The sequence below is a fragment of the Camelus dromedarius genome, chromosome 2, assembly GCF_036321535.1.
Source record: "Camelus dromedarius isolate mCamDro1 chromosome 2, mCamDro1.pat, whole genome shotgun sequence".
NCBI lineage: Eukaryota > Metazoa > Chordata > Mammalia > Artiodactyla > Camelidae > Camelus > Camelus dromedarius.
In genome coordinates, this window is record NC_087437.1 from 18,660,445 (window position 1) to 18,687,348 (window position 26,904).

The 26,904-nt window shown below is 40.3% G+C and overlaps 2 protein-coding genes across 6 annotated transcripts in view; one reads left to right on the forward strand and one right to left on the reverse strand.

Moving 5' to 3' along the window:
- The window catches only part of CEP70 (centrosomal protein 70), a 70,060-nt gene extending 64,436 nt beyond the window's left edge, over positions 1-5,624 (reverse strand). For both annotated transcript variants that reach the window (XR_010383124.1, XR_010383128.1), the window contains exon 1: positions 5,459-5,624. The gene's annotated coding sequence lies outside the window, so the exon portion shown is untranslated. The remainder of the gene's footprint in view (positions 1-5,458) is intronic.
- Positions 5,613-22,232, forward strand: FAIM (Fas apoptotic inhibitory molecule). Of its 4 annotated transcripts, none has more exons than XM_031443050.2 (6): positions 5,693-5,745; positions 9,377-9,474; positions 10,850-10,982; positions 11,339-11,567; positions 18,623-18,672; positions 21,779-22,232. In XM_031443050.2, the coding sequence occupies exons 2-6, from the start codon at positions 9,431-9,433 to the stop codon at positions 21,926-21,928; spliced, it is 606 nt and encodes a 201-aa protein (XP_031298910.1). In that variant the 5' UTR covers positions 5,693-5,745; positions 9,377-9,430; the 3' UTR covers positions 21,929-22,232. The 4 variants fall into 4 exon arrangements, with proteins under 4 accessions (XP_031298973.1, XP_031298910.1, XP_010975080.2 ...); XM_010976778.3 differs by lacking the exon at positions 5,693-5,745 and adding an exon at positions 6,041-6,173; XM_031443113.2 differs by lacking the exon at positions 9,377-9,474 and having other exon boundaries at positions 5,613-5,745.
- Positions 22,233-26,904: the final 4,672 nt, after the last annotated feature.

Here is a 26,904-nt window from a genome sequence, read left to right on the forward strand (position 1 = left end):
AACCTGTACTTTCCAATTGGTCAAAGGACGCAGGCTGAGGATAGCAGGTTCCACAAGGGCCAACAGGGATCTTCTACTGAGGGGTTTAGCCATGGTGTGTCTCACAAAGTGGTCTCAGGGTCACAGCTTTTAGGGTTCAACTTTTAGGCCCACACTCAGCCTTCTTCCAGGCAGCTAGAGCCACTTTGAATTTTGATCTCTTTGTCTGCCCCATGCAAGTATGTCCTCACCCCACCCCTACCCCCTGCCCTCTCCATACTTAGCTATTCACACTAGCAGTGGATTTTCACTTTCAACCCTTGAAACTTAAAGAGTCTCACTGCTTGCCTTTTCCAAGATAATAAGGTGACTTACCCACTCTTCTAAAGGTAGCTGCCCTAATTATGGCCAGGAAGCCAAACATCATTGGTCAGTTAGGATTATTTTGGCTGCAAATGACAGAAAACCTGATTTGAATTGTCTTCTTAAGCAATAAGGAAATTATCTCACATAACAGGAAATCGAGAGACATACAGACTTTGGGGTCGGTTAATGCAGTGGTTCAACAAGTGATTAAGGGCCCAGTTTTTCTCTGCTGTAAGCATTGTAGGTTTCAAATTCATATGAAAGTGATGTTCTAGATGTCTGACCAGGAGCAATCAGGATCACATGCTTTCTTTTCCATCTGAAATCCTTCCTTCTGGGTTTTTGAGCCAATTAGGTCACACAGGCAGGTCCTCTGCCTCTACTCAGTAACTGGCCGGCAAACGTGCAGATGATTTAAGTATGGGTCCCAGAAGGGAAAAGGGTGACCATAATTGGAATCAGCAGGGGTTGGGGCCTCCTTGAGTCACGTGGATTGCAAGATGGAAGCATGGCTACTTGAGTAAAATTGGAGCCCTTGAAGGGGCAAGAGGACAACGGGTGCTAGATGGATGATCACCAGTATCCCTCCCAATCTTCAAAGCACAAAAGAGGCTGATTATTCTCTAATTCCTAACAACAGAGCCTCCCCCTCATCACTCCTGGATTTTGCATGTAGCAAGTGAAGGGGAGGAACTCTATAGTACTGTCCTCCAAAGGAATCCCTTCTTATGAACCCCTAAGGACTTTCCAGTACCTCTCTTTACTAGAACAGGAAAGGACTCTGCACACAAGTTCAGTCTTTAGCGCAGCATCCTGCTGCACTGGTCTCAAGAGTTTTCTATGGGCCTCACCTACCAGGATTCTAATGGTTCCGAACACTCATTTAACATTCGTTCATTTACAAAAGTTTATTAAGCATCTGTTACGTACCAGGGGTTGAACTAGATGCTGAGTTCACAGTGGTGGGTAAACCGGGTGTAGTTCCTGCCCTCATGAAGCTTATAGTATACTTGGGAAGAGAAATACAAAACAAATACAAATAAGCACATAATTATAAGTGCTATGAAGGAATAGAATAGGGTATGTGGAGGAGGCCTCTCTGAGGAAGTGACATTTAAGCAGACATCCAAAGCCTGTCTTCATTCAGCTTACTGCTTTCCTCTGTGCTATGACTTCCCAGTATAAATTACATCCGACATCAGCAAATTAAAACAGATCTCTTCATTTCTAAACTTTTAAACTGATTCTCAAAATTCCTTCTGGGTATAGAACTACCAGATTTCTCCCAACAAGGAGTATACCGAATATAAATGGCATTTGGTGATGAATTCTTGAAGATTCTTCAACTCACAAGTCTTTTAGACTAAGAATTCTTTATTACAGTAATACATTTGCTCTGCCTCCCCCATGAGAACCTGAACTTCTGGGAACATGGGTCATACCTCACTAAACTTCTTCCAGCACCTGGCTTAGTCCCTGGTACACAGTAGGTGCTCAATACAGAGTTGAATCGCATTGTTAAATTTGAGTCAGATTTATACAGGGGCACGCACCCTCAGTAGCCATTTTCCAATATGAAAGACAAGAAGCAAATAACTCAGGCAAATATATTAATAACAAATGCTTAAAGAACCCATACAGAATAATAATAGTTATATTAATTGACCCTTAAAATGTGTCAGGCTCTGGGCTAAGCACTTTCACGTTCTAACCTGTTGACTCTTCACAACTTTAATGTAAATACTGTTATTAACTTTACTTTACAAATGATCCAATTAGAAAACAGAAATTTTAAAAATGACTTGCTAAGGTCACACAGCTAGTATGGCCGAGCCAGGCTCCAGCATTCAGGCTCCACTAACCACTTCATTAACCACTTGACCATAGCACTTCTTACAATGGGCGTGTGCTCTACCATAAGATTGCTGTACGTACTTATTTCAGCTTGCAATGATTTCATCTGTCTGTGTATTAGTTATCTATTGCCACATAACAAGGTACCCCTACTCCTAGCAGCTTAAAATAAATATTTATTATCTGGAAGTTTCTGTGGCTTAAGAATACAGGAGTGGCCTAGCTGGATGGTCTGGACAAATCTTTCATGAGGGTGCAGTCAACCTGTTGGCAGGGGCAACAGTCAGCTCAAGGTTCAAGTGGATTGAAGGCTTTATTTCCAAACTCACTCATGTGGTTGTTGGTCGGCCTCAGTTTGTTCCTTTTCAAGCAGGCCTCCCCACAGGCTGCCTGAGCGTTCACACATGGCAGCAGCTGTCCACAGAGGGAGAGACCAAAGAGAACGTGCGAGCACCTAAGACAGAAGCTGAAGTCTTTTTTATAATCTAACCTTGGATGTGACATAGCATCGCTTCTAAACGTGGGCAAAACTACACACGGACGTGAATACTAAGAGGTGAGGATCCTTGCAAATCATCTTGAAGGCAGCCTACCTCCACCTATCTGCTCATTTTTGTGACTGCCTTCTTAGCGAGAATGTAAACTTCCTGAGTAGGGGAGAAACTATCACTGCTTCTCACTGTTATATTCCCTGGCAGTGCCTGCCACATAACAGACTGTCAATAAATGCTAAACAAAGGTAATGATGATGGTGATATGAATTACAGAGGATGAACTTCCTAGAATCCTGTCTTACCCTCAAACAAATTCTCAGTTGCCTCTTATGGTCATTTAAATCATTTTTAAAAGCAGAACTGTATCATTCCCAAGAATATGTACCCATGTATATAATTTCTATATAACTATAGAAGATGGACTTGGATGCAAACACACAAAATTCATGAGGATGCTGGCCTTTGGGGAGGAGAAGAGAGTAATGGTGCTGGGGTTGAAAGTCAAATGGGGCTTTAGCTGCCATGTTTTCTTCTACCGGGATTTTTTTATTGTGCCAATATTTAATAATGGTCAGTTCTGAGTGGCGGGAATAGGGGTATTATTTTCTGTACTTTTCCGTATTTTTTAAATTTCTCAAAAGAAACTAGATACAAATTCTTAAACTCTTAACCAATTGGAACAGGTACCTTAGAATGTTCCTTAGGCACTTAAAAAGCACCTTCCTTTGGTTCTTTCCTCTAAGGGTGTGTCTACAAACCCCACCCTCCAGATGACAGACCAAAACCTACTTCTCCTGAAATTGTCAAACTTTTCTGGTTTGAAGTTCTACAAAATCACCTCGGTTTGCTGCTCCTCCACTTTATGTGTTTGTGTAGACAGAGCCAGAGCCTCCTTGTGCTGAAGGAGACAGGCCCAAGCAGCAGCAGCCCGGCAGGCAGCAGGAGACTGTGGTTACTGGCACTCGTTTGGACACATGATCCTCTGAAGCCGGAATCCTGGATCCTGGGCTCGTCTGTAAAGCACTCGTGCCTCTTCCTTTAACACAGAGCCAACAGTCATGCTGGACCAGTACTGGAAGGGCACATGGAAAGTTTTAAACTGGTAGGTTTCAGATTATGTAACTTTTCCCTTTTGTTTTGCTCTCCATTCATGCTGTTTAATAAGTTCAGCAGGGGAAGATATAGCACAAGTGGTAGAGCACATGCCCTAGCATGCACGAGGTCCTGGGTTCAATCCCCAGAACCTCCTCTGAAAATAAATAAGTGAACCTAATTGCCCCCCCCAAATTAAATTAAAAAATAAAAAAAAGAAGTTCAGAAAAATCAGTCAATCTGTTAAAAGCCCTCTTTTCTAAAGGAAGCCCAATGAAAACATGTACTATTGTGAATGAAAGCATTTTGAGCGGCTATCTTAAAATAAATCACTGATGTCTATGGGCATGTTGGTGAGAGGCAGCTTAAGAGGTTGGAACAGCATCCAAGTACTTCCTGGGAAACAAGGAAACATGAGAGTGGAAGTAAACTCAAAAGCAGGATCAGCTCAGGTAAGTAAGTTTTGTACCCAAGTTCAGTACCTTTCACAGTGTTTTGTTCAGACCTGACTTCTTTCCATAGCAATCCTGTTTGATAACAAGTGACTACTCTTACCTCTAGTGTCCTGGGCCCAGGGAATGTGCAGGTAGAAAATACAGCTGAAAGTGGTATGTTTCTTAATTCCAGGTATCCCAGAAACAATACCCAAAGAGGAAACAGTGGCACAGAGCAAGCCAACTCTCAGAAGACCTTGAGGCCCAAGAAGACGGGAGATTTGACCTCCAGTAGACCTTGAGCTTCATTATATGCTCATTATAATGTATTAACATGGTGAATGACACACCCACAGGCGCCATGATGGTTCGAAGACTGACCATGAAAGGTTAAAGAGAGGGTGGTGGTCCAGTTCCTGGGAATCCCCACCCCTTCCCCAAAGTAGCTGGAATAAACCTCTTAGTTGTTAGAATACAAAACTAGCAATACTACGCTTCTCGGCGTTTCTTGCTCCCTTACCTTCCAAGGCAACCCACACACTATCAATGGAGCATGTATCTACTTTTACTTTAAACGAAACACCCAACCTTACACCTCTTGTCCTTTCTGTTACCTTCTAAGATGGCCTGCGCTCTTGTTTGCGGAGCGTACATCTTTCTAAATAAATCTACTTTTACTCATCTATGGCTCCCTCTTGAATTCTTCCCTGCACTGAAGTCAAGGACCCTCACTTTGCTGGGTGCATCCCAGGGACTCAACTGAGACCTGGGACATGGCCATCCTCTCACGCCCCATTTATTTTCCTGTATCACTTGCACACCTGAAAGGAAGTGAGACAGAATTCCAGGTGCTGCAAGTCTTCGGGCCCGGGAAATTTTCCTTAAGAAATGATATTTGAAGAACAATCTCAACAGTGGAAGTTAACTAAGGGAAGAGGCAGGAAGGAGGTTCCAGGCAGAGGGAAGATCATCTGCAGAGACCCTGGGGTGAGAAAGACCTTGCGTCATTTGAGAATCTAAATGAAGTCAGGGGAGACAGGAGCAACATCAGAAAGGGGCCTCACGCCCACCCAAAGGAGTTTTGGTCTTTAAACTAAAGAAGCGTCTACCTAGTTTCAAGGAGGGAACGCCCCCAATCCGATTTCCTTACACCACGGCTTCAGAGCAGACAGGGTCTGGTTTTGCCCACCTGATTCTCCCCCAGCGTCAGGCCAGAGACGCCTCTCAGCTGGTTCTTACCTACGGCTCCCGGGAGGGGTGAGGAAGGGCCTCCGCAGAGAGCGCAGAGCCGGCCGCGGGGGCAGCGGGCGGGGGTTGGGTGGCTTGCGCTGCGCGAGGCGCCTCCGGGGACCTGAAGCGCGACAAAGAGTCGGCGCGCTCGGGACTCGCGCCGGCCGAGCTCTCGCTTCCGCGGAGGCTGCGCCTGACTCTCGGCGAAGGGACGAGGCCACGCGGCCTCAGGCGGCCAAGTCGGCGGAACCCACCCGACGCGGGGCCCAGAGCCACCCGCGGCCCACGGCGCGCAGGTGAGCCGCACGGCCCAGGTGGGCAGCCCGGCCGGCCGGAAGCCCCTGCGCGCAGCCCCGGGCGCCCCCACTGCGGCGCGGGCGGCCGCCATCTCCGGGCGGCGGAGGCGGGCGGGCGAGCGGGCGGCGCGCCGGGCGGTGGGCGGTGTCTCCGCGGCGGTGCAGCCCCGCGGTGAGGCCCGGGCCCGCGCGGAGGGTGGGGGGCCCGGGTGGCTCCTGGCTGCCTGGCAGCGGGGAGGCGGGGGGTCGGGGACCTGGGCAGGCGGCAGGGCGCCCCCGCCCCGCCAGGCCCTCCGGCCATGGCTCCGGCCTCACCCCCGACTATAAATTCATCTTGTCGCCGTCGGAAAAGTGGAACCGCAAAGCACAAGGAAGGAAGCGCAGGAGCGGAACCCCCGCTCCCCAGAGACACCTGGGCTAACCTTAAGGTGTATTTCCTTACAGTCCCTTTTTCCCTGGTAGCCTGAGCAGACTATTTTTGCAGAACCTGGATCATGAAGCGCCGTGACTTGGCTTCTTTGTCTTACTAATACATCCCACGCGTCTGCCCGCGGCTCTCAGTGTTTTCCTACATCCTTTTTATTGGCCGCTCTAGACTGCGTCGGTGTGTGCCAGATTGACCGCGCCTGGCCCGGGCTTGACGTTCGGTTTGCTGAGTGACAGGACTGTGATTTACTTAATGGATTATCTCCCTGATGGTGAACAGACAGGTGGTTTTCAGATCTTAGCTATTATAAAAATCAAGTCATTGAGCACTGTTCCGCCTGGTTTTTTGAGCACGACTATTTGTTTAGAGAGAATCCCTCGTAAGGCTTGCAGTGTATGTTGCAAAATGCTCCCCAGAAAAGTTATTCTCGTTTTTGTGCCTCGCATTTGGGAATACCTAGCTCAAAGAGCTTCCTGAGAGACTTTGCTAGAGGTCCCACTGTCAACACCTCTGTTGAAGAGTGACCTGCCTTGTGGCTGGCCTTACCTAGAGCTTTTGCTGAAAAGGGAACTATGAGTACCTTAATTTTTAAGACTGACTTAAGTTTAGCTTGGATAAACCATCACAGTCCCCAATACGTTTAAACCTAAGTTAAGGCAAAATTCAAACTGGGATTGGATGAACAGGAAAAATGTTTCACTGTTTAAGTCATACTCTGAAACATGGGTGTTGGATTGCTAGGAAAGGGATTTTAAAAGATTACTCTGATGGGTATGTCGCTAGATACTCATAAAGCTTTCTTGTGAAGGTATGTAGTTTCAAGTGAGTGACATTGCCCTTATCAGTGAAAATAAATGGAATTTGTTTTTCCATCCTTTTTATTTACATTTTTAAAGCTTTGTGCTGAACTAGAGGGGATTTTTTTCTTTGTAATAATCATTTTCCAGTTTGGTTACAGGATCCTGATAATGATATGTACGTATAAGACTTTAAAAATGACAGTGGATTAATTCTTTTCTCCCAAGTTTTATAGCAAAGCCTTCCCTGGCCTTCCCACCCATTTGACTGGGCTAGGATCCTTTCTCTGTGGGCCTGTTTTATTCTTTACTGGTTTTCTTTCCTAGGACAATCCCAGAGCTGTGCTGTAATCATCTTTTGGTTTCTCCAGAGTCCCTCACTCTGCACTTAGGGCCCACCCAGCTCAGTGCCTGGCATATAAGTGACTGGTGGGTGAATTTAGAATATGATAAGTGTTTAAGTCCAGTTTTGTAACTTAGAGATCTGTATGTGACAGATATTTCTCATTATTCAAATGAGTTAAGGTAGAAATCAAGGACAAAGACAGCTGTGATCAGCTCTTGGTTATAGGTGCAATCATATTCCAAGAAACACTACCAGCAGAGCACCTGGGACTTTTTTTTAAAACAACTTTGTTGAAGTATAGTTCACATACCATACAATTCACCCATCTAAAAGATACAATTCAATGGGGTTTTAAAAAATATATTACGGTATTAATTTTTTTAAGTTTTGGTAAAATATATTTGACATAAAATTTGCCACTTTTAAATGTACCATTCAGTAGCATTAAGTACATTCATGATGTTGTACAACCATCACCACTATCTATTTCCAAAACTTTTTCAACACCTTGAACTAATACTCCATAAATAAATGTCGAATGTATGATTGAATGTTGACAGTTGAGAGGAAAAAAATGTTTATGTGATTTTTTGTTTCTAACCTCCCTTCTAATTTGTTGTGTTGTCTTTTGAACAATTATTATAATGAAGATGGTACCATGCCTTATCCTAGTGTGATCATATTTGAAGTTCCTTATAATGGAAAGCTGGGCAATTCTTTCAGGTTTGAATGCTAAAGTACTAAACTTTCTAGAGGCTCTTAAAGCTGTAGAGCAAAACTGGAATGATATCCCAAAGTCCACTCTGATTTGCAAAGGATGCTTATCCAAGTTTATATTATGCTATTTGGCTTACTCTGTTGCTGTGTATTCTCTTTGCTTTTATAGCAGGATACCCTCCACTTTCATAGGAGATATCCTAGGAGATACTTTTAAGACAATTAAGATCCACAAATATGTAAGGTGCTAATAAAAAGAAGAGGCATTTATTTTAGGTACAAAGTGTTTTCAATCTTTACCTGATTTTCATTCTAAAATTCTTAGCTTTTGTTTGCCTGTTGGATTGCTTGTATGGGTGCTTAGCTCTTTAGTATCTTTAAAAACAGTTGGTGGCTTCTGGCTGTTTCCAGCCAAAAAAGATTGACAATCTCTCATTTTTTACAAGGAGAGAGCACCCTTGGACATCCATATGGAGAAGGCCAGACTAGAGTAGATCTTGGGAACAAAAAAATAGTTGAACTTATTTTTCAATAGGTTTAACTGTTAATTCCAAATCTTCAAATGTGGAGGGTTTCCTATGCATGAGAGTATTTTGTGTGCTTCTGATTTTAGTAAAACTTAATTAGCGGTACAGCCCAGATACTGTTTAGTTAATTATACAGGAGTTCTGGATTCTAGTTTTGACTTGGGCCCTTCTGGTGACCTGAGCAAACCACGTAACTTCTGTGGATTCATTATTGGCACTAGTAAATTAAGTGGGATTGAGTAAGTGGGCACATTAAGTTTGCTCTTAGAAAGCAAAGTAGCGTATCCCTGGCTGCTTGCTGCAAGCTCAACATTTCTTTGCATTATCTTTAAAATTTTTGAAACTATATATTATACCATAATAAAGCCTTCTAAAATTTAGTATGAAGATTGCGTTTTATATCTGTTAACTACCCTGTAATATTGATGCTTCCAGAAGGCACATTCTATTTATCCTGGAGTTTTGTGTATTCCCTGACCTACTGCCTCATACCCTTGAGGCTTCTTGTGCCTCAATTTGAGAAGCGTGGGACCCAGAGGACCTCTAGGTCTCTTGTAGTTCTAATGTGGTATGATTCTTGAAATAAACTAGAGTTTACTCTCTAGTTATAGGAAATTACAAATCCATAATAGGAAAAAATATGACTTGCTAATTTGCATGATTTAACTTCTTTCCCTGAAAATTAGAGATTGCAATTCTATTGTATGTAAAAGCTGTTTCACCAGAAACTACATGCAATTTTAGAAATGGATTGCAAAGTTAGAAAAAACTCTTTTTGGATGTCATCTTTGTTGCTCTCAATCTTGCTTTGCTGCAGTTCTGCTTTTTCCTTTCCTGCCTGCTAATTGGATTAAAGACTGTTTTGCCAACCATGGCATCTGGAGATGACAGTCCTATCTTTGAAGATGACGAAAGGTAAATGACTTGCAATTGCAATAAAACTAGCTTATGAAACTTTCAAGATGGTTTCAGTCATTCAGAAGAGTTGTTTATCCAGGATACTTTTTTAAGGACACATTTTGTAATATTGTAGAACGCATAGTTTTGCTTTTCTGTGATTTCTAGCAAGGTCGATAAACACCTGGCATGGAGGTGGCGGCCACTAATGTGGCATCCTTTCCCATAGGACCTGGATGTAAGGTCTCCAAATCCCTCTCGGCACGAAGTTCTTGGCAGGCACTTCAAAATGATGTAAAATACGTTTACCATCTTTGATTTAGAGCATAGGGGATGTACTTGAGAAAGAACAGACTCTGGAGCTAGAGTCCTAAGTTTAAGTCCCATCTGCCACTTACTGTCATTGTGACATGAGACAAGCCCTTAGCCTCTCTTAGCCTGAGTTTCCTCATCTATAAAGAGAGATAATAATAGTACCCATCTCATGGTGAGGATTCTTTGAGTTAATAAGTGTACAGCTCTTAGAACAGTGACTGGCACACAGTAAGGATTGAATGACTGTTAACTGTGATCATTATTGTGTAATAAATGTTACATCTCTCAAAGCTAAAAATCTGTATCAATAACAAAATATTACTTATATATGCATTATAGATAATAGGTTATTCACATAGGACACACATAGGACACGCATTATGTATTTTATATTAAAATGTTAATATAAAATTATGTGTTTTAATTGTGCCAGAAACTTGATAAAACAGAATCCTTTTTATTTTTAATAAGAGTTCCTGAAATAATGATGAGAGTACTGTCTTCCTCCTCCTTCTTACTATGTTACTAACATCTTTATCTCTATCATAGGACATTTCTTCCGTGACTTCTCTTTTTCTCAGTCTTAGTATTTATAAGTTAGAACCTTTTCTGTTAAAATTAATCTCTAGTTACTTGTTAGTTACTGGTTTAAGTATGAAAGATTTTGAGAATTCTGTGATTGGATCTGAAAAAGAAAAATCAAAATTAAATACTGTGTTTTTTAAATGATGGGAGGGACAAGTAGAAACTTTATACTGACCGTTCCAAGCATTATTCTCTGGCCTAGCTTAGAATACTATCGTGGATAAACTGATTGATTCTTAATCCTATTAATATTAAGGTGACTTTGGAATTATCCGACTGTACACCCATATATAGCAATTTCATCTTAAAAGAAGAATGTGTAAGAGGGAGAAGATAGTTACATGTACTGTAAGTAGGCTTTCTTAGGTAATATCACTTTAATATTTTGTAATTTTAGGGCTTTTAAAAATCTGATATTTTCATCTTTTAAGGATTAATTGGTTATTCTATTACTGTTTTGGCCTATTGTAATTGCTTAATTTTATTCCCTTAGCCCTCCTTACAGCCTGGAAAAAATGACAGATCTTGTAGCTGTTTGGGATGTTGCTTTAAGTGATGGAGTCCATAAGATTGAATTTGAACATGGGACCACATCAGGGAAACGAGTGGTATATGTAGATGGGAAGGTAAGAAAAAAAATGTTACTTTGTAAAATATGGTGTTCAGAGAAGCTTGATTTTTGCTAATCTAGATTCTTCATGTGTGAATTCAAGGCTTTTCCTTTAAAGTGGTTATCTTTATATTTTGGTCTGTATCATTTTGCTGCACAAAGCAAACTAATAATAGTTACAGAATTCATAGACTATAGCATCCAATATTTAAACTTAAGATGCCTTTATTTTCTAAAACCTTTGCATCATGAATTAATAAAATTACATTTAAATAGCATTGCCATTTGTTTCCTTTAATTACATTATGCTAAAGTTAAATATTAAATTTTTTTCCATTTGTGTGTTTTCAACTTTTATATTTTATTACTTAGGAAGAGATAAGAAAAGAATGGATGTTCAAGTTAGTGGGCAAAGAAACCTTCTGTGTTGGAGCTGCAAAGACAAAGGCAACTATAAATATAGATGCTATCAGTGGTTTTGCTTATGAATATACTCTGGAAATTAATGGGAAAAGTCTCAAGAAGTATATGGAGAACAGATCAAAAACCACCAATACTTGGGTATTACATTTGGATGGTGAGGACTTTAGAGTTGTGTTGGGTAAGTGAGTGCCATTTCTTCAGAATTTATTGGCCTTTTATGGTGGCCATTTAATTAGTTCCTCTAAATAACTGTCCAGACTCTTTATGAGGGCTTTCAATAGGAGAGAGTACAAGTGCAGGTGTATTTCTAATGTGTCCTGTGGGAATAAAGTATTCATTGCATCGACTGATTTATAAGTAAATTATATGAGAGCCAGATTTGATAGTGATGGATTTGAGGATTATAAACTTGGGTTTAAAAAAAGAAATATTGATGTAGACATTTGTTTCTGTTTGATATTTCTCTTTAAAAATATATTTAAAAGCAGTTGGAAATTTAAGATTCATCAGTAGGAAAGGGATTTTTCTCTAGGTGGCAATAAGTTTGATCTGCTGCAGATCAAAATCGTCAAGGTCTAAGTCCAGATAAAGTAGATCAGAAGAAAAAAAGTAAGCTGTTCTGTTCAAGTTTTGTTGTTACAGATTACTGTCTGTGTTCTCAGTTTCTCTTGGGCCTACAAAATTTGCAAGACAAATATTTACCAGTAACTACCTTTTCTCTCCTCTGGTTACTCCTAGTATTTCGAGTCTACAGTCTAGCTGCATGCTAGCAAATACCTTTAATTTTTTTTTTTTAAGAGTGAACTATGTTTATCAAGTAATAAATGCACATAGTTGAAAAAAAAAAAAAAGAAACCAAAAACTCCTGTATAGTTTATTTATTTAGGAAACTGGGTCAATTTGTTTTGAAGAGTTTCCTAAGGTCTGGATTTAATTGATTGCATTCCTATGTTTTTCTGACTTTAATATTTCCTGTAAATTGGTAGTTGACTCTGAAGAATTGGTCAAATTTAGGGGTTTTTTGTTTTTGTTTTTTTTTCAGACAAGACCACTTTATAGTTTGTTGTATCAAGAGGCACATGGTGTTTATTTGTCTTTTTTGATGTTGGCAACCACTAATACCTAGTGTCTACATCCATTAGTTCGTTGGCGGTTGCCAAATGGTTGTATTCTGATTCCATCATTCCTTGTCCATTAGCTGGAACACTTCTGTAATGAGAAACTTCCTGTCGTCTACTATTTGGTTACAAAGAGGTACATGTTGTAGAAGAAATGCAGGATAACAGCTTGTTTTCCCTTTATTTGCCGGTTTTCAGAATATTGAGTTGTCTCCTTATTCTCTTCTTTTAAAGGTGATCATTTAAGGGTATTTTTAAAATCATTACTAACTCATAGATTTAAACAGTTCGATGTGTTTCAATACGTTGCAGTTATTATCCTTTTCGGCCAGTGTGGTTATCTCAGACCGGCTCCTGTGTCCTCTTGACACATTCTTGGTAGACTTTGATCACTTCCTTGCTCTCTGGTATGACAAGATGTTCTAGGTTCATTCTGAACATTTTCTACGCAGACGTGGAATCACTGATTTCTCCAGGAAGCCCTGGTTTTCATTGGAGGAAGATGGTATTTAAAAAGCATAATCTGGGCATATATAAAAATACACATTCATTATTTTTAAGTTTTCAGTGGATGGGTCAAGGAAGTTGTATACAATAGGTAGACAGAGGGAGGGAGGGAGAGATTTTTTTTAGATGATAAAACAGCTTATCCATCCGTACTGATACTTCTAATTCAAATTTAGGAAAACCGGGTCTTTTCTTAACCTCATCCAACATCTGTATGTTCTTTCTTCCACACTGAGAATCATTCTCAGGGACACAGAGGATGATGCAGCTAGAGTATGATGTAATTACTCATCTGGTCTGTGCCACATTACACACAAAATAGTCTCAGTTAGCAGCACAGATACTACCACCATTAATACGATTACCGCCCAAAATTTAAAACAACTTTCTGCATATCATTTTCCAGCTGTACTGTATCCATATTATCAGAACATATAGCCATTATATACTATGCTCTGTCCCTTCCAACCCATGCTTAGTTCTATGGATAAATATTTATATATTGCTTTTAAGTCATTATATCGCTCCTTCTCTTTGGTCATTTTACTTGTCTGAAACTTGTTTTCTATTACATTCCTTAGGAAGGACTCATGGGAACAGTATTTCTTGAATTCTTGCCTGTCAGTGACATTTGTCTGTGTCTTTGTTATTTGAAGGTCAGTCTGGCTGGACACAGTATTCTTGGCTCACATTTTCTCTCCTAGAGAATCTCAGATACATTACTCCACTTTCTTCTGGCCTGAAGTATTACTGTCAAAAAGTCTGATGACAATCTGATTTTCTTTCTCTTAAAAAAGTGCCTTGTTGTTTTGCCTGTAATTTTACTAGACTATGTCAGGGTAATGATCATTCGTGGTCAGTTTTTTCAGGTCCTTGGTGAATCTTTTCAATGTGTAGAATCAAATGTCTTTTAAAATTTTCTTGAATTATAGTTAAGAATCTTTTCTGTTCCTTTGCCTTGGTTTTCCTCCTCGTGGGTACATATATGTTGGATCTTTTGGTCTGTCTTCTAAATATGTCAGTTTCTCGCACATCCTTTTTAACAACTTCTCTCTCTTTCTTTCCTTTCTTCCTTTCTGCCTATGCGGCTGCCTGCCTTCCTTTCTCTCTCTTTTCCTCTCTCTCTTTCTTTAAATTAATAGATTTATTTTCTAGAGCAGTTTTAAGTTTAAAGGAAAGCAGAGTTCCCATATGCTCCCTCTACTGCCCCCCTCAGTTCTCCCGATTCTTAGCATCTTGCGTTGGTGTGGTCCACTCATTACAATTGGCAAACCAATGTTGATACATTATTATTCACTAAAGTCCATAGTTTACATTAGGGTTCACTTTTGCATTGTACGGTTCTGTGGGTTCTGCCAAATGTGTAATAGCATATTCCGCCATTGCAGCATCATACAGAATAGTTTCACTGCCCTAAAAATCCCGCGTTCTTCTCTGTTCCTCTCTCTCTTCCTTCTCCTCCCAACCCCTGGCAATAGCAAGCTTTTTACTGTCTCTGTAGTTTGCCTTTTCCAGAATGTGACATAGTTGGAATCATACAGGACATAGTTTTTTATACGAGCTTCTTTTACTTAGCAGTATGCACTTAAAGTTCCTCTGTATCCTCTCATGGCTTGGTAGGTAATTGCTTCTTAGTGCTGAATATTCCGCTGTCTGGTTGCACCACAGTTTGCCTATCCATTCACCTGCTGAAGGACAGCTTGCTTGCTTCTAATTTTTGGCTATCATGAATAAATCTGCTATGTAAATGTCTTTGTGCAGGTTTTTATGTGGACATAAATTTTTAAATCAGTTGGGTAAATAACTTAGGAGCTTGAGTACAGGAAGTACAGTAAGAGTACATTTAGTTTTGTAAGTAGCTACCAGTCTGTCTTACAAAGCGGCTGCACCATTTTGCATTCCCCTCAGCAATGAGTGAGAGTTCCCATTGCTTCACATCCTTGCCAGCAGTGTTGCCAGTGTTTGGGAGTTTGGCCATTCTAATAGGTGTGTAATGAGATCTCACTTTAGTTTGCAATTCTCTAATAATGTGTGGTGCTGAGCATCTTTTCATATGCTTACTTGTCATCTGTGTATCTTCTTTGCTGAGCTGTTTGTGTAGATCTTTTGCCCATTTTGTAATTGAGTGGCTCATTTTCTTATTGTTGAGTTTTCAGTGTTCTTGGTATATTTTAGATTCAAGGTTTTTTAAAAAAAATCTGGAACAATCTTTAATGCGTTGTAGGATTCATTTCACATATGGTAAAAAAAGATTTTTTTCAACCATTTTGGCTTCAGTTATACTTTAAACACTATGTGTAGGTTGACGGTTAAATACTTTTGTCAATCATTAATTCTAAAAACATAACAAAGATATTTAGATATAAGTTCTTTATCAGGTAGTGTTTTTGCAAATATTTTCTCCCAGTCTGTGGCTTATCTTGTTCTCTTTATTTCTGTTTGATTTTTTAAATTTTCCTCCTCTTCACTTTGTGTTTCTATTAAGGAATTATGTTTGTTTTGTGTTCCTTTTAGTTTAGTTATGTCTGAAATTATTTTTATTTTTAATTCTTAAGTGAGTTCTATTCATTTCTCAGAGTTTTTCTAATCCTTATTTATGTTATTTTTTCATATTGTGTATGATTTTTAAAAATTTCTTTTAGCTCATTTTGAAATAGTATTTTACGGATTTATCTTTTGTGTAGGCATGCCCTTCTGATGCTTTTATTATCTGTAAAGAGAGTAGTCTGCTCTTTCTTTCTTAACTACTTTTTCTGGAACTAGAGTTCAGTACCCTTCTTAGGTCATTTTTGTGTAAACTTAGTTTTCCTGAATTTGTAGAAAGGAGTATGGTTTGGGATTGCTTTCTAAACTTCAGGTTCTCGGGTTCCCTTTTCTGTTGTTTTTGGATGATGTTAAAAATCACGGGGGCACACTTTCTGAGCTGGCTGCTGTGTTTCCTTCCCCGTTTTCCCTTAGATCTTCTCTTTCCTATACTGTGGTGTCCCTGGGCCCCTCAGTCTGGACTCTCTTACAGAAGTTTCTTCTCAGTGTGGGATTTTGGACTGGAAGAGAGCCTGGGCTGGCTTGGTGTGAGGGTTCCCCCTTCAGACCCCCGTGCGCTGTCAGAACGTGCAGAGCGCCTCCCGCGTCAGCTGCTCTCACTGTCGCGCCTCCTGTGCAGTGCAAATGAAGTTGTTTTTAGTGTCAAGGCCAAATGGATTTTCTGCCTTATAATCTACCAGTTTCTCAAAATCTTACCTGATTTTTGTTTTCTTCACAGCTGAACCATGATTTTTTTGTACAGTCTTGTTTTTCCAGGCTCTTCAGGTGGCCTTTCTCTGTTCTTACTGCGAGTGGATATGTATTTTTTCTTTGCCCAGGTCCCTAATGTCTGTTTGTATTTTTTACTCGTTATTTATTGCTTGGAATTATTTTCATTCTTAATGACAATATTCTTGGGCATCTGTTGGCTCCCTATTCAAAACTAGATAGGTCGCTTTCCAGGCCTGCTGCCCAGTGGCCGCCCTGGGCTTGCATTCATGGAACCCTTGCTTTAGTTCCATCAGTTTTCAAATCCCACAACTGCCAGTTTCACCTTTGTTTGCTGGAAAAATATCCTTAAGTAATTTCCTAATAAAGGGCATCTAGGAGATAATACTACGTGACCCTCATGCAAAGTTGATACTTCTGCTGAGTATCGTGGTTTGGCTTTACAAGGTTTTTTTCTGACATTTAAAAAAATTTTTTTAATTTATTATTGTATTATTTAATTATTTTATTTTGGCTGGGGGAGGTAGTTAGGTTTATTTATTTTTAGAGGAGGTACTGGGGATTGAACAGAGGACCTTCTGCATGCTAAGCATGTGCTCTACCACCTGAGCTGTACCCTCCCCCTCTTTCCTGAGATTTTTTGAAAGCCTTCTTCCAATATCTTCTCTTCTCCATTGTCTTGAATAAGAAGTTTTATGCCAGTCTGAACCTCCTAAATTTTTTCTTTCTAGAAGCTTTTGGGGGCTTATCTTTATTTTCCAAAATTTTATATAATGATGTGTTTAGAAATGTATTAGCTCACCAGCTACTTTACTTTTAGGTGAAAAATGGTGCTTTAGCATTGTTTTTATTTGCCTTTTCCAAGATTGAGTGAAGTTGAGCATCTCTTCATATGTTTAAGGTCCTTCTGCGCTTCTTTTCTGATAATGCCTGTGTATGTCCTTTGACCCGTTTTCTTTTGGGGTGTTGGTCTGTTTCTCCTTGATTGCTAGGAGTCCTTGTTACTAAGATTAGCCCTTTGTGTTGTGAGCTTCAAATATTTTTGCCCAGTTTGTCATTTACTGTATGACTTTGCTAATGTGTGTGCATGTGTTTTTGTTTTAATCACGCGGAAGTCTTTTTACTTTCATGTGGTCAAATTTGCTCCATTTTTATGGCTTCTGGATTAGCGATGTTCTTCAGAGGCAGGCTAATAATAGCTAGTATAGAAAATCTGAGTACATGGACATGCCCAGTAGGCCCACTCATAAAATTCCAGTTGTCACCGTCACCATCGTGGTTAATTTTAGCCCCGTGTGCTCTGATACTGTCGGGACCAGCTGGGTTTCCCTGCAACGGTGGCCGTAGGTGCTTCCAACTCAGGCTGCCATTGGGGTGACTCTCCCATAGCTCCTGGGCCTCTCTGCCTTCCTCTCCCTCCCTCTAGCCCAGCTCACAGCCCTTTCTCCACTCTCTGAGTGAGGCTCTCATCTCCAGGTGTGGAGGAAAGACTGTCTTCCTGGAGTAGATGGCTTGTCAGCGTTGAGGCGCCTCTGCCTTGACCCCCAGGCAGGTTTTGACCCCTGGACTCCACGTGCACACACGGGACATGCTTCTCTTTGGTCTTCATGGTAACACCCAGGTTTCTCTCCTGCTGCTTCCCAGACGTGAATGTTCACAAGTGGGTCCGGAGATCCTCCCCCAAAATGCTCGTGCGTTTGCGCACACGTGCACACGCATACCCACTGCCGTGGAGAGAGCTACGGCAGCTTAACTCACGCCTGAGTGTCCTGTGGCAGCATCTTGTTCTACTGTGTCAGCGCTGTACTCAGCACAGCCCAGCAAGCATTATACCTATGTCTTTTCTTACGAGCCAATAATCTTTCACCAAAGTGAAACCATTACAAAAATGGGTAGAGATTTTTGTATTATCCAGTAAGAAACGTAAGGCTGCATTGCTGTCTGTCCTCTCTGAACCTCATGGCAGGCTTTTTTGCTGGTCTCTTTGTACCGTCATTCGGTGGGGTCATGTCAGAGGTAAAGGGGATCATCTAGTCACTGATATGAAAAATATTAAAGGATGTTCCATGTGGAAACCTCCCTCTTCATGTTCATTTGTCTGCATGCTCCTTTAAAGATTTTATTTAACAGTGTTCATCAATTTGTACTGGGATCATGATTTTCTCTGAAAAGATTGGCTTCATTTTGATTTTGTTTGTGAACTAAGAATAAACATAATTTCTTCAAATTTAGAAGGATTTCAAAATCATGAATAGTTAATGGAGTTTTAGAAATGCAGTGTATCAAACTTTTCTTAAAATAATAGAGTTATCTTTAAATCATAGATTATAATTTTTTTACTCTATTACTTTTACAGAAAAAGACACTATGGATGTGTGGTGCAATGGTAAAAAAATGGAGACAGCAGTAAGTTGACCTTTTGATTATTCTCAGCCCCTTGTGCATAAGTTACCGTTGAAATGTTGCTGGGTTTCCTAATTATGGAGATTTTATAAATTAGTGAAGGTCCTCTTGGTTAAAAACAAAAAAGAGATGAAGTTCTCCTGACTCCAAAATCTGAAGCCCTTTCTTGGACAGTGCCTGGGGCAGTGGGAGTTTGGAAACAATTTATGGTGTGACCGGCACCAACCTCATACTCTGCCTTTTCTCTCCTGGACCAGGCTCTATCCTAAAAGGAGTTCCCCCATTTTAAAAATTTCTCCCCCAAAGTTGTGCCCTCCTGTGTTTATCCATGTTACAGTGCTGGTTTATACCACTGCTTCTCAAACTTGCATGCACAGAATCAGCTGGGATCTTGGTATAATGACGTGTCCTCAGGTGATGCCAGGGCCGCTGGTCTATGGGTCACACTCTTAATAGGAAGGCTTTATGGCATACACTCAAAGCAGATGGTACTTTTCTTAAAGCAAAGGTTATGAAAAAGACGACATGCTGGCAATGACAGATGACACCAAGGCAGGCAGGAAAGGGCACTGTCACAAACCCTGGAAGACAAGTGGAATTTGGAGACCCACAGTGCCAAGAGGCTGCCCCACTCGTCATAGCTGAGCGCACTGTGGTCCCCATCCAGACCCCAAGGTGCTGGGCATTTGCTGTCAGCAGCTTGCACTGTTCTGGCTGCGGTGGGGTGAGTGTAGGAGTGCATGTCAAGTGGGAATGAAATCACAGCGGGGTGCACCGCACAGGGAGGAAGTGAAACAGGGGAGCCAGTCAAGGGCAGCAGGGAGTGGGACTAGGAGCTGAAATCACTGGGTGGAAATTTGCATGTGTTTTGGGGTCGCCCCTGGTATCCCCTTTCATGCTGGCCTCAGACATGAACACCAGGGCTAGAGATCATGAGAAACTCTCACCTGATGTGCATTCTAGCTGGTTGCGCGTTGTAACCATCGTCCTCTGTATCTACTGTAGGTCTGAGAGGTGAGGCGGTGCTCTTGAGGGAAGGTCTAGGATCAGTTTATTCTGCAGATTAGCTAGAACCTGTTGGATCTTGTAGCTGGTTCTGTTCAGGAAGTGCCCAAGCCAGAGATCAAAAGTTACAAAGATGAATGCTTATCTGTTTTTCAATCTGGTGTTAATTCTTCAAGGGAAATTTACCCATGGTTCACTCAAAACTGATCCTCAGAGCTCGAGCCACCCTGTGGGTTGAATCTACCCGTAGTGATTTTTATGCCAAGAGGCTGGGAGAGCTCCTCAGTATTTCGTGGCCCCTTAGGGACCAGCTTCAGTTTCCATTAACATGGATCACATGCCTGTTGTGTGGACCTGGTGGTCCTTCCTGTTTTTTCTTTCCTACCCTGTATTCTCTAGATGGAGAATCAGCAGTTTGGGATCATATTCCCTCCCACCCGCAAGGAATCCCCCAGTGCAAATGTAAAGGGAATGTTGTTTTAAGAATGTGGTTGTAAATAAGTAAGAAGTTGAAAATAATATTAATCCACAGTGTCTCTGTGCCTCGGTAATTGACAAGAAACCACAAGTGTTTTGGCAGTAGCTCATTCTCACCCAGTTGCCTCCTCTTTGTAACTACACCCTAGTTTGCAGGGCAGCTTTGGCAGCTCCACATCTGGGCAGCCTTCCCCGGCGCTGTGCACACCTGCTCTTGCTGCCTATGAGTTACAGCTTATTTTCACATTTTCCTTTTCATCTCAAAGCATCACGACCACGATTATGTATCTGACAAATTGCCAAGAAGCTACTTACAGGGATTGTATTATTTAACGCTTGCCTGGCCCTCTAACTTGATTTTTACAGAAGTTATGACCCAAAGGCTTTCTCAAAGCTCAGTGTGAATGAGAGTGGAAGGAATATGCTGGACTCCAGGGCCAGCGCCCTGGTCCTCGTGGTGCTCAGTCTACCTCCCGTGTTGGCCGGAGCCAGGAAAGAGCTGCTCTCTCTGGTGCCCCCTGTGCTTTCCCTGTTAGACAGTATTAGCTGCGGGGCTTTGTTCTGTCTGCTTTGGCTGCCAGGAAGCTAACAGCCAAGTTTTAAGTCTGATGGTGCTTTCTGTGCTTTCTTTGCTTTCTGGCATAATTCGTTTTCATCCTCTAGGCCTCCTGTTCTTCCTTCTCTGTACTACTTGGCCCCTGTCTTTTTACTCTAGATCAGCCAGTGCTGTTCAACAGAAATATAACATGAGCTTCCTATGTAAGTCTGCTAGTACCCACATGTCCAAAGTTTTACAGTGAACTTCATCTTAATAAAAATTTGATTTAAATAAGTATATCAAAAATATTATCATTTAACATGTAATAAATATAAAACTCACCTTCTAGACAGTTATTTTACATTCTTTGTTTCATACTAAGTCTTTCAAATCCAGGGTATATTTTACACTTAAGCGGCATACCTTATTTCAGACTCAGCACGTTTCATGCCCTGTTGCCACATGTGGCTAGTGGCTACTGTAATGGACAGAGCAAGTCTAGACTCAGCAGTGTTCGGTTTTATATTATTTTTCTTTATGTTCTGCATGTACTGTAAGCCACCTTATACCCTGGGGATCAGGTTTTCAGAGTTGTTAAGAACACACCCCCCTTTACTGACTGGCACCTGCAGCAAGTTATTTGCCCACTCCGTGCCTCGGTGTTCGCATGTAGAAAAGGTGGCCAATAATCATACTGCAATCCGGGTTACTGTGCAAATGCAGTGAAATAACGCATGTAAACCATTCCTTGTATAGAATAAGTCACTAATAAATGATTGCTATCAGGTTTATCATTTTTCGTTTTGAAAATAGTCTATATTGTCTACATAGTATAAGGTATAGACACAGCCATGAGATGTACTTTTTTTTTCTCCCTGGAGTCTTGAAGATTGTAGGGGGTACAAAAAAGAAACTTCCAACTCATAACAGATGTAAAAGAATCTAAATATGAGCTTCTAACTTTAATTTTGCAAAACCTAACATTTAACTAATACGTACTTCATTATACCACCCCTTTTAGGTGGTGTCAGCGGTCCATACTAAGATTTTTTTCTGGAGCATTAATTCCTCCTCCTCTCGTTTGCCCAGGGCGAGTTTGTGGATGACGGAACTGAAACTCACTTCAGCGTTGGGAACCATGACTGTTACATAAAGGCCGTCAGTAGCGGGAAGCGGAAAGAAGGGATTATTCATACTCTTATTGTGGATAACAGAGAAATCCCGGAGCTTCTCGAATGACTTCACGTTAATGAATTTTAATCTTAAGTAGTAAAGAACAGGACTTTTAAATTACTGTGGTAATTAAATATGTTCAGTATGTACTTTTCAGTACACTCAGTCGCCATGTTTTTACTTCTTAGTTACTTGAAACTGTGGTGTTCCAAAGATCAGGGGAAGAAAATTATGGACGATAATAAAAACTGCAATTTATTTTATAAATAATGTAAAATGTTTTAAAGTCAAATGGAAAATAAGATTTGGACCAAAATCACTAATGTTTTACAAGAGCAACTTTTACTATAATAAATATAAAATAAAATTAGTGCTCCTTGATTTGTGTTTCTAAAAACGGATGTCTTTGTGTATTTTTAGCCTGTGCAAATAGGTTGTCTCTCTGGTTTAAAGCAGTTGGTATATAATGATATTAGTTTAAGTGGAGAAAATGAGAAACATTTACTATCTGGAAACAATATTAAATGTGAAAGTGTCGCATAATTTAGTTTAAAATGGACTTCTGAAAACGTAAGTGTTTAATCAACACGATGAGGAACAACAACAACAACAAAAAATACCAAGCGGAAGAAGCAAACCACTTTACCCCAGACTGCATCAGCTGCATCCCCAGGCGGGGTTTAAACAGTCAGAGCTGCATATCCTCCTGGAGGTGGCACCAGTGTTACCAGCACTTTGTATCTGACGCAGGCCTGCCTGGGCAGACTCACAGAGTCATTTCAGTAAGCACGCGAGTTTGTGTCAGCACTCCCCCCTCCGAAGGCCTTTCAGGGCAGAGCATGGTTTAATAGTAGAGCCTTTTATCAGGGCATTTCATGTCCAGTATCACAGGGGGAGCCTCCATGAGAGGGGCAATTCTGCATTTTCTAGACTTGCTCAACTGTCCAGTGTGGTAGCCATTAGTCATGGAGCTATTAAAGTTAAATTAATTAAAATGAAGCACAGGGAAACATTCAAATCTTTTCTCTCACACTAGCCACGTTTCAGGTGAGGCTAGTGGCTACCACACTGGACAGTGCACACACACAACATCTCCCTCATCCCACCAAGTTCTAGTGGGCAGCATCGACCTAGAGACACTGTCTCGAATTTAGTGAGCTGTTTAGTACCCGCCCAGGCGGGATTTAAACCCAGGCTTTTCTGACACTGAAACCCATGAACTTTACAACTCTCTCCCTAGCACTAACATATTTCTAAGATTTGTGGCAGAATAGAGGCACAACCATGACGTAACATTAGGAAAGGGGCAGAAGAGCAGGGAGGGAAGGTGGCCCAGGCAGGCCTGGCACAGGGAGGTGACATGCATGGTGGCACACTGAGCGTATTTTAAACTTAGCCTTTGACTTGCTTCCTCTGACATTTGAAGTCTTCATAACTGGCAGGTCAGCACACCACCTTTACAAAAATTAGCCCCCTGCTGTCTCCCCTCCACCCACCAGCGTTCCTTCTAGAGATGAACTAAGAAGGACTCTTCCAAGGCTTAGTAAACGCATTTTTGGGTTTGCTTTCAAGTGTTTGGGTGTTGTGGTTTTCATTTCCCTTGACTAAAGGACTCTCTTAATGGCCATATTCTATCTGGTACAAAAAATGTTTTGTGCCAGATCCAAACACAAAGCAATTATTTTTAGGCACTCAGTTCTGAACTCTAGCTATCAGAGGTCAGAACTGTACTTTGCAGTGTGTGTGATGTATCTCAGCAAACACGTGGATGCAGTTTGAGCCAGTCTTTAGGAGACCAATCCATGGGAATATAGTTTGCCTTTGACATTGTGAACCCATGTTTTTTGTTTGTTTTTAATTCAAAGCAGCATAGTAATGAGGAAGGAGCACAGCCTGGGTGTGCACTTTGCATGGAAGGTTAACTTCCTGAGCCTCAGTTTCTCCATCCTAAAAAATAAGGCTATTTGTTTTGTTTAATAAGATACTTCAGATGTACAAAAAAATAGAAAACAATATAATAAACACTTGTGTTCTTTAACTGAGTGTACCTGTCACCAGGTTTAATAATGAAAGCATCACAACTGAAGAGCCTCATGCCCTCGCTGTTCCCACAGCCCTCCCTTGCCCAAGTAATCACTGTTGTGAACTGGATGTTTATCATTCCCATGCAAGTCTGTATCCTTTTACTACAGAGGTATAGATATCCATGAAAAATATACAGTATCTTAAATTTTAAATGTTATATTCGTGGACCCGTCCTGCAACTTGCTTTTTTTCCATTCATATTGTCTTTAAAATTTATCTAGGTTGGTACTTTTAACTCCAGTTCCTTTAACTCCTGCATTCAACCGTACGAATTAAGCCATCTACTCACCTCAATAGTTTTCAGATTATCATTAACACCATCAGCGCTCTAATGAACATCTTTGTGGATGTGCTTGGGTTTCTCTTCAGCTTTGCTATTTAAAGTATGTCCCTGGACCAGCAGCAATAACGTCACCTAGGAGCGTTTTAAAAATGAACAATCTCAGATCTTTCCAGCCTGCCAATTAAGAATCTGTGTTTTAATGAGATCCCACTATGACACGTATGTATATCAAAGATTGAGATGCACTACCCTAGGTGCACTCAGAAGTGAAACTGCTGAATGAAAGAGTAGGTGCATCTTCCATATTATTACAGATTTGCCAGATTGCTCTTGGAGGTGGTTATACTACCATAAACTTTGACCAGCACAGTTCTTTACCTTGTATATCTTCAAAACTTGATACAGTCAGGATTTTTGCCAATCTAATTTTTTTTTTAATGGCATCTCGTTTTTATTTTCTCTAATTACTAGTCAAATAGAGTGTCTTACATGTTTATTGGCCATTCAGGTCTCCTTTTCCAAGAATCACCTCCATTTTTTTTGCCTGTTCTGAGTTGTCATTTTCTAATAGATACGCAGTAGTTTTACATATATTGGAGAACTAATCCTTTGACTGCAGTCTTTCTCTGATCACAGTACAGAATGTGCAATAGATCAGCAAGTCTCATCACCCCTTCAATTTAAGACAGTATCTACATCCTCTAATGAGCTCTGAGAGCAGGGATCACATCTTATTGTATCCCCCAGAACTGGCATGCCCCTCACAGATGGTAGTCAGTGAGATCTGCATTACTGCAGCTCAGAGGAGAGGTCTGGGATGGAGATATACATATAAGCATCATCAGCATCTAGAGGAGATTTAAAGCAACGGGAGTGAACAACATCAACTAGGAAGGTTTTAGAAAAAAAAAATGGGGGGAGGGAGCCTAAGATTAAACACTGAAAAGCATTTGGGCAAAGGAGATCTCCATTAAGTAAGGAAATCCTAAAGCTATAGAACAAAAGACAGACATATTTAACCATCTAGAAATTTAAAAGTTGTATGGTAAAAGATACCATAAAGAAAGCCTATATACAGCCTATATAGATTTGGGGGAAATACTTGTAATGTGGATGACAATGGTCAACACACATATAAAGAGCTCTTAAAAACTGATAAGAAAAAGTCAGGCTAATTGTAAAAAGGATAAAGGACATTAACAGCCTATTTAAAGAAAATGAAATCCAAAGAGCCAACAAGTATATTTTTTAACTGTTCAAATTATAGTTAGGGATATTATTTTAATAATGAAAATAGCAAAAAGTATTTAAAAGAGCAATGACATATTACTGTCTGAGATGTTGAAGAAAGGGTACCCCTTCAAACTTTAATGATGAAAATAAGTAATTTAAGATCAAAGGAAAGCAATCTGACATTTATTAAACTAAAAATTCCATTTATATAAAGTTCAAAAATAGGCAGAAACTAATATATAGCCTTAGGAATCCACATAATGCTCACTTTAGTGGGGAGGTAGTAACTAGGAGCACAAGAAGACTTTCTGGGATGACATTTTCTATTTTTGATGTGGATGCTAGTGACAAAGATGTATTCACTTTGTGAAAATTAATGAAGCTATATACCTATATGATTTTTACCTTTTGCCTGTATGTTTTCTGTACAAATGCTTAAATTTCGATAAAGATTTTAAAGGGTACTTATGATAAAGTTTTAAAAAACACCACACACACACACACACACACACACACACCCCTCACACTTTTCTCTTAGGAATCCCATAAAAACAAAGCCATCAGTATCAGTATAAGGATATATACACAAGGATGTTTACTGTAGCACTGTGCATAGCGGGAAGGGGGGAAAGAAACTGGAAATTGTTAATGCTCATCTACAGAGAAATGACTTAAAAAATTATTATATACCATTTACTACAATTCAGCCATTCAAAAGAATGATCTGGAGGGATTTCTATGAAGTATTTTTGAGTTAAAAAAAGTGGGTTTAATATAATACAAATTTATTTAAAAAAAGAAGAAACAAAGGAAAAAAAAAAAAGACACCCTGTATAATGTATGTGTGTGTTATATCTGTATATTTTTTTCTGTATATGATTATACAAGCATGGAGAGAAATGTGAAAGGTTACAAACAGGTAACAGGAGCTATGTAATGGGAATGTGGAATGAGATGGATGGTGGGGAGGGGGTGACCAAACAAAATTCAAGGAAAAAAGATTTCACTTTAAAAAATGAAGCATTTATGATCACATTTATGCATTTATGTAAAAAATTTTATAAGAAATGTACAAAGGAAAAACAGAGATTGGACAGAGAAGAAAGTGTTAGTAAAAGAGACCAAGTGTTTGGAGATAGCAGAAAATCTTAAAATGTAGAAGGCAAAGATGTAGAATGTATTATAAAACAGGAATAGTTAACTATGGCAAATTGCTGCTGAGAAGATGAGAAGTATGAGAACAAAAAGGTTTCCATTAGATTTGACAACACCAAGGATGTTGGTGACAAAATTAATTTAGTCTAATGAAATGAGGCAGAAATCATAAAGTGAGCAAAGAGTTAGTAGGGGAGGGAGTAAAGGTGGGAAATGTAATGCTGGGAACTCTCTTGCTAACAACAACTTTAAAAATGGGTCAAAATGTAAAACATATCTTCTTGAA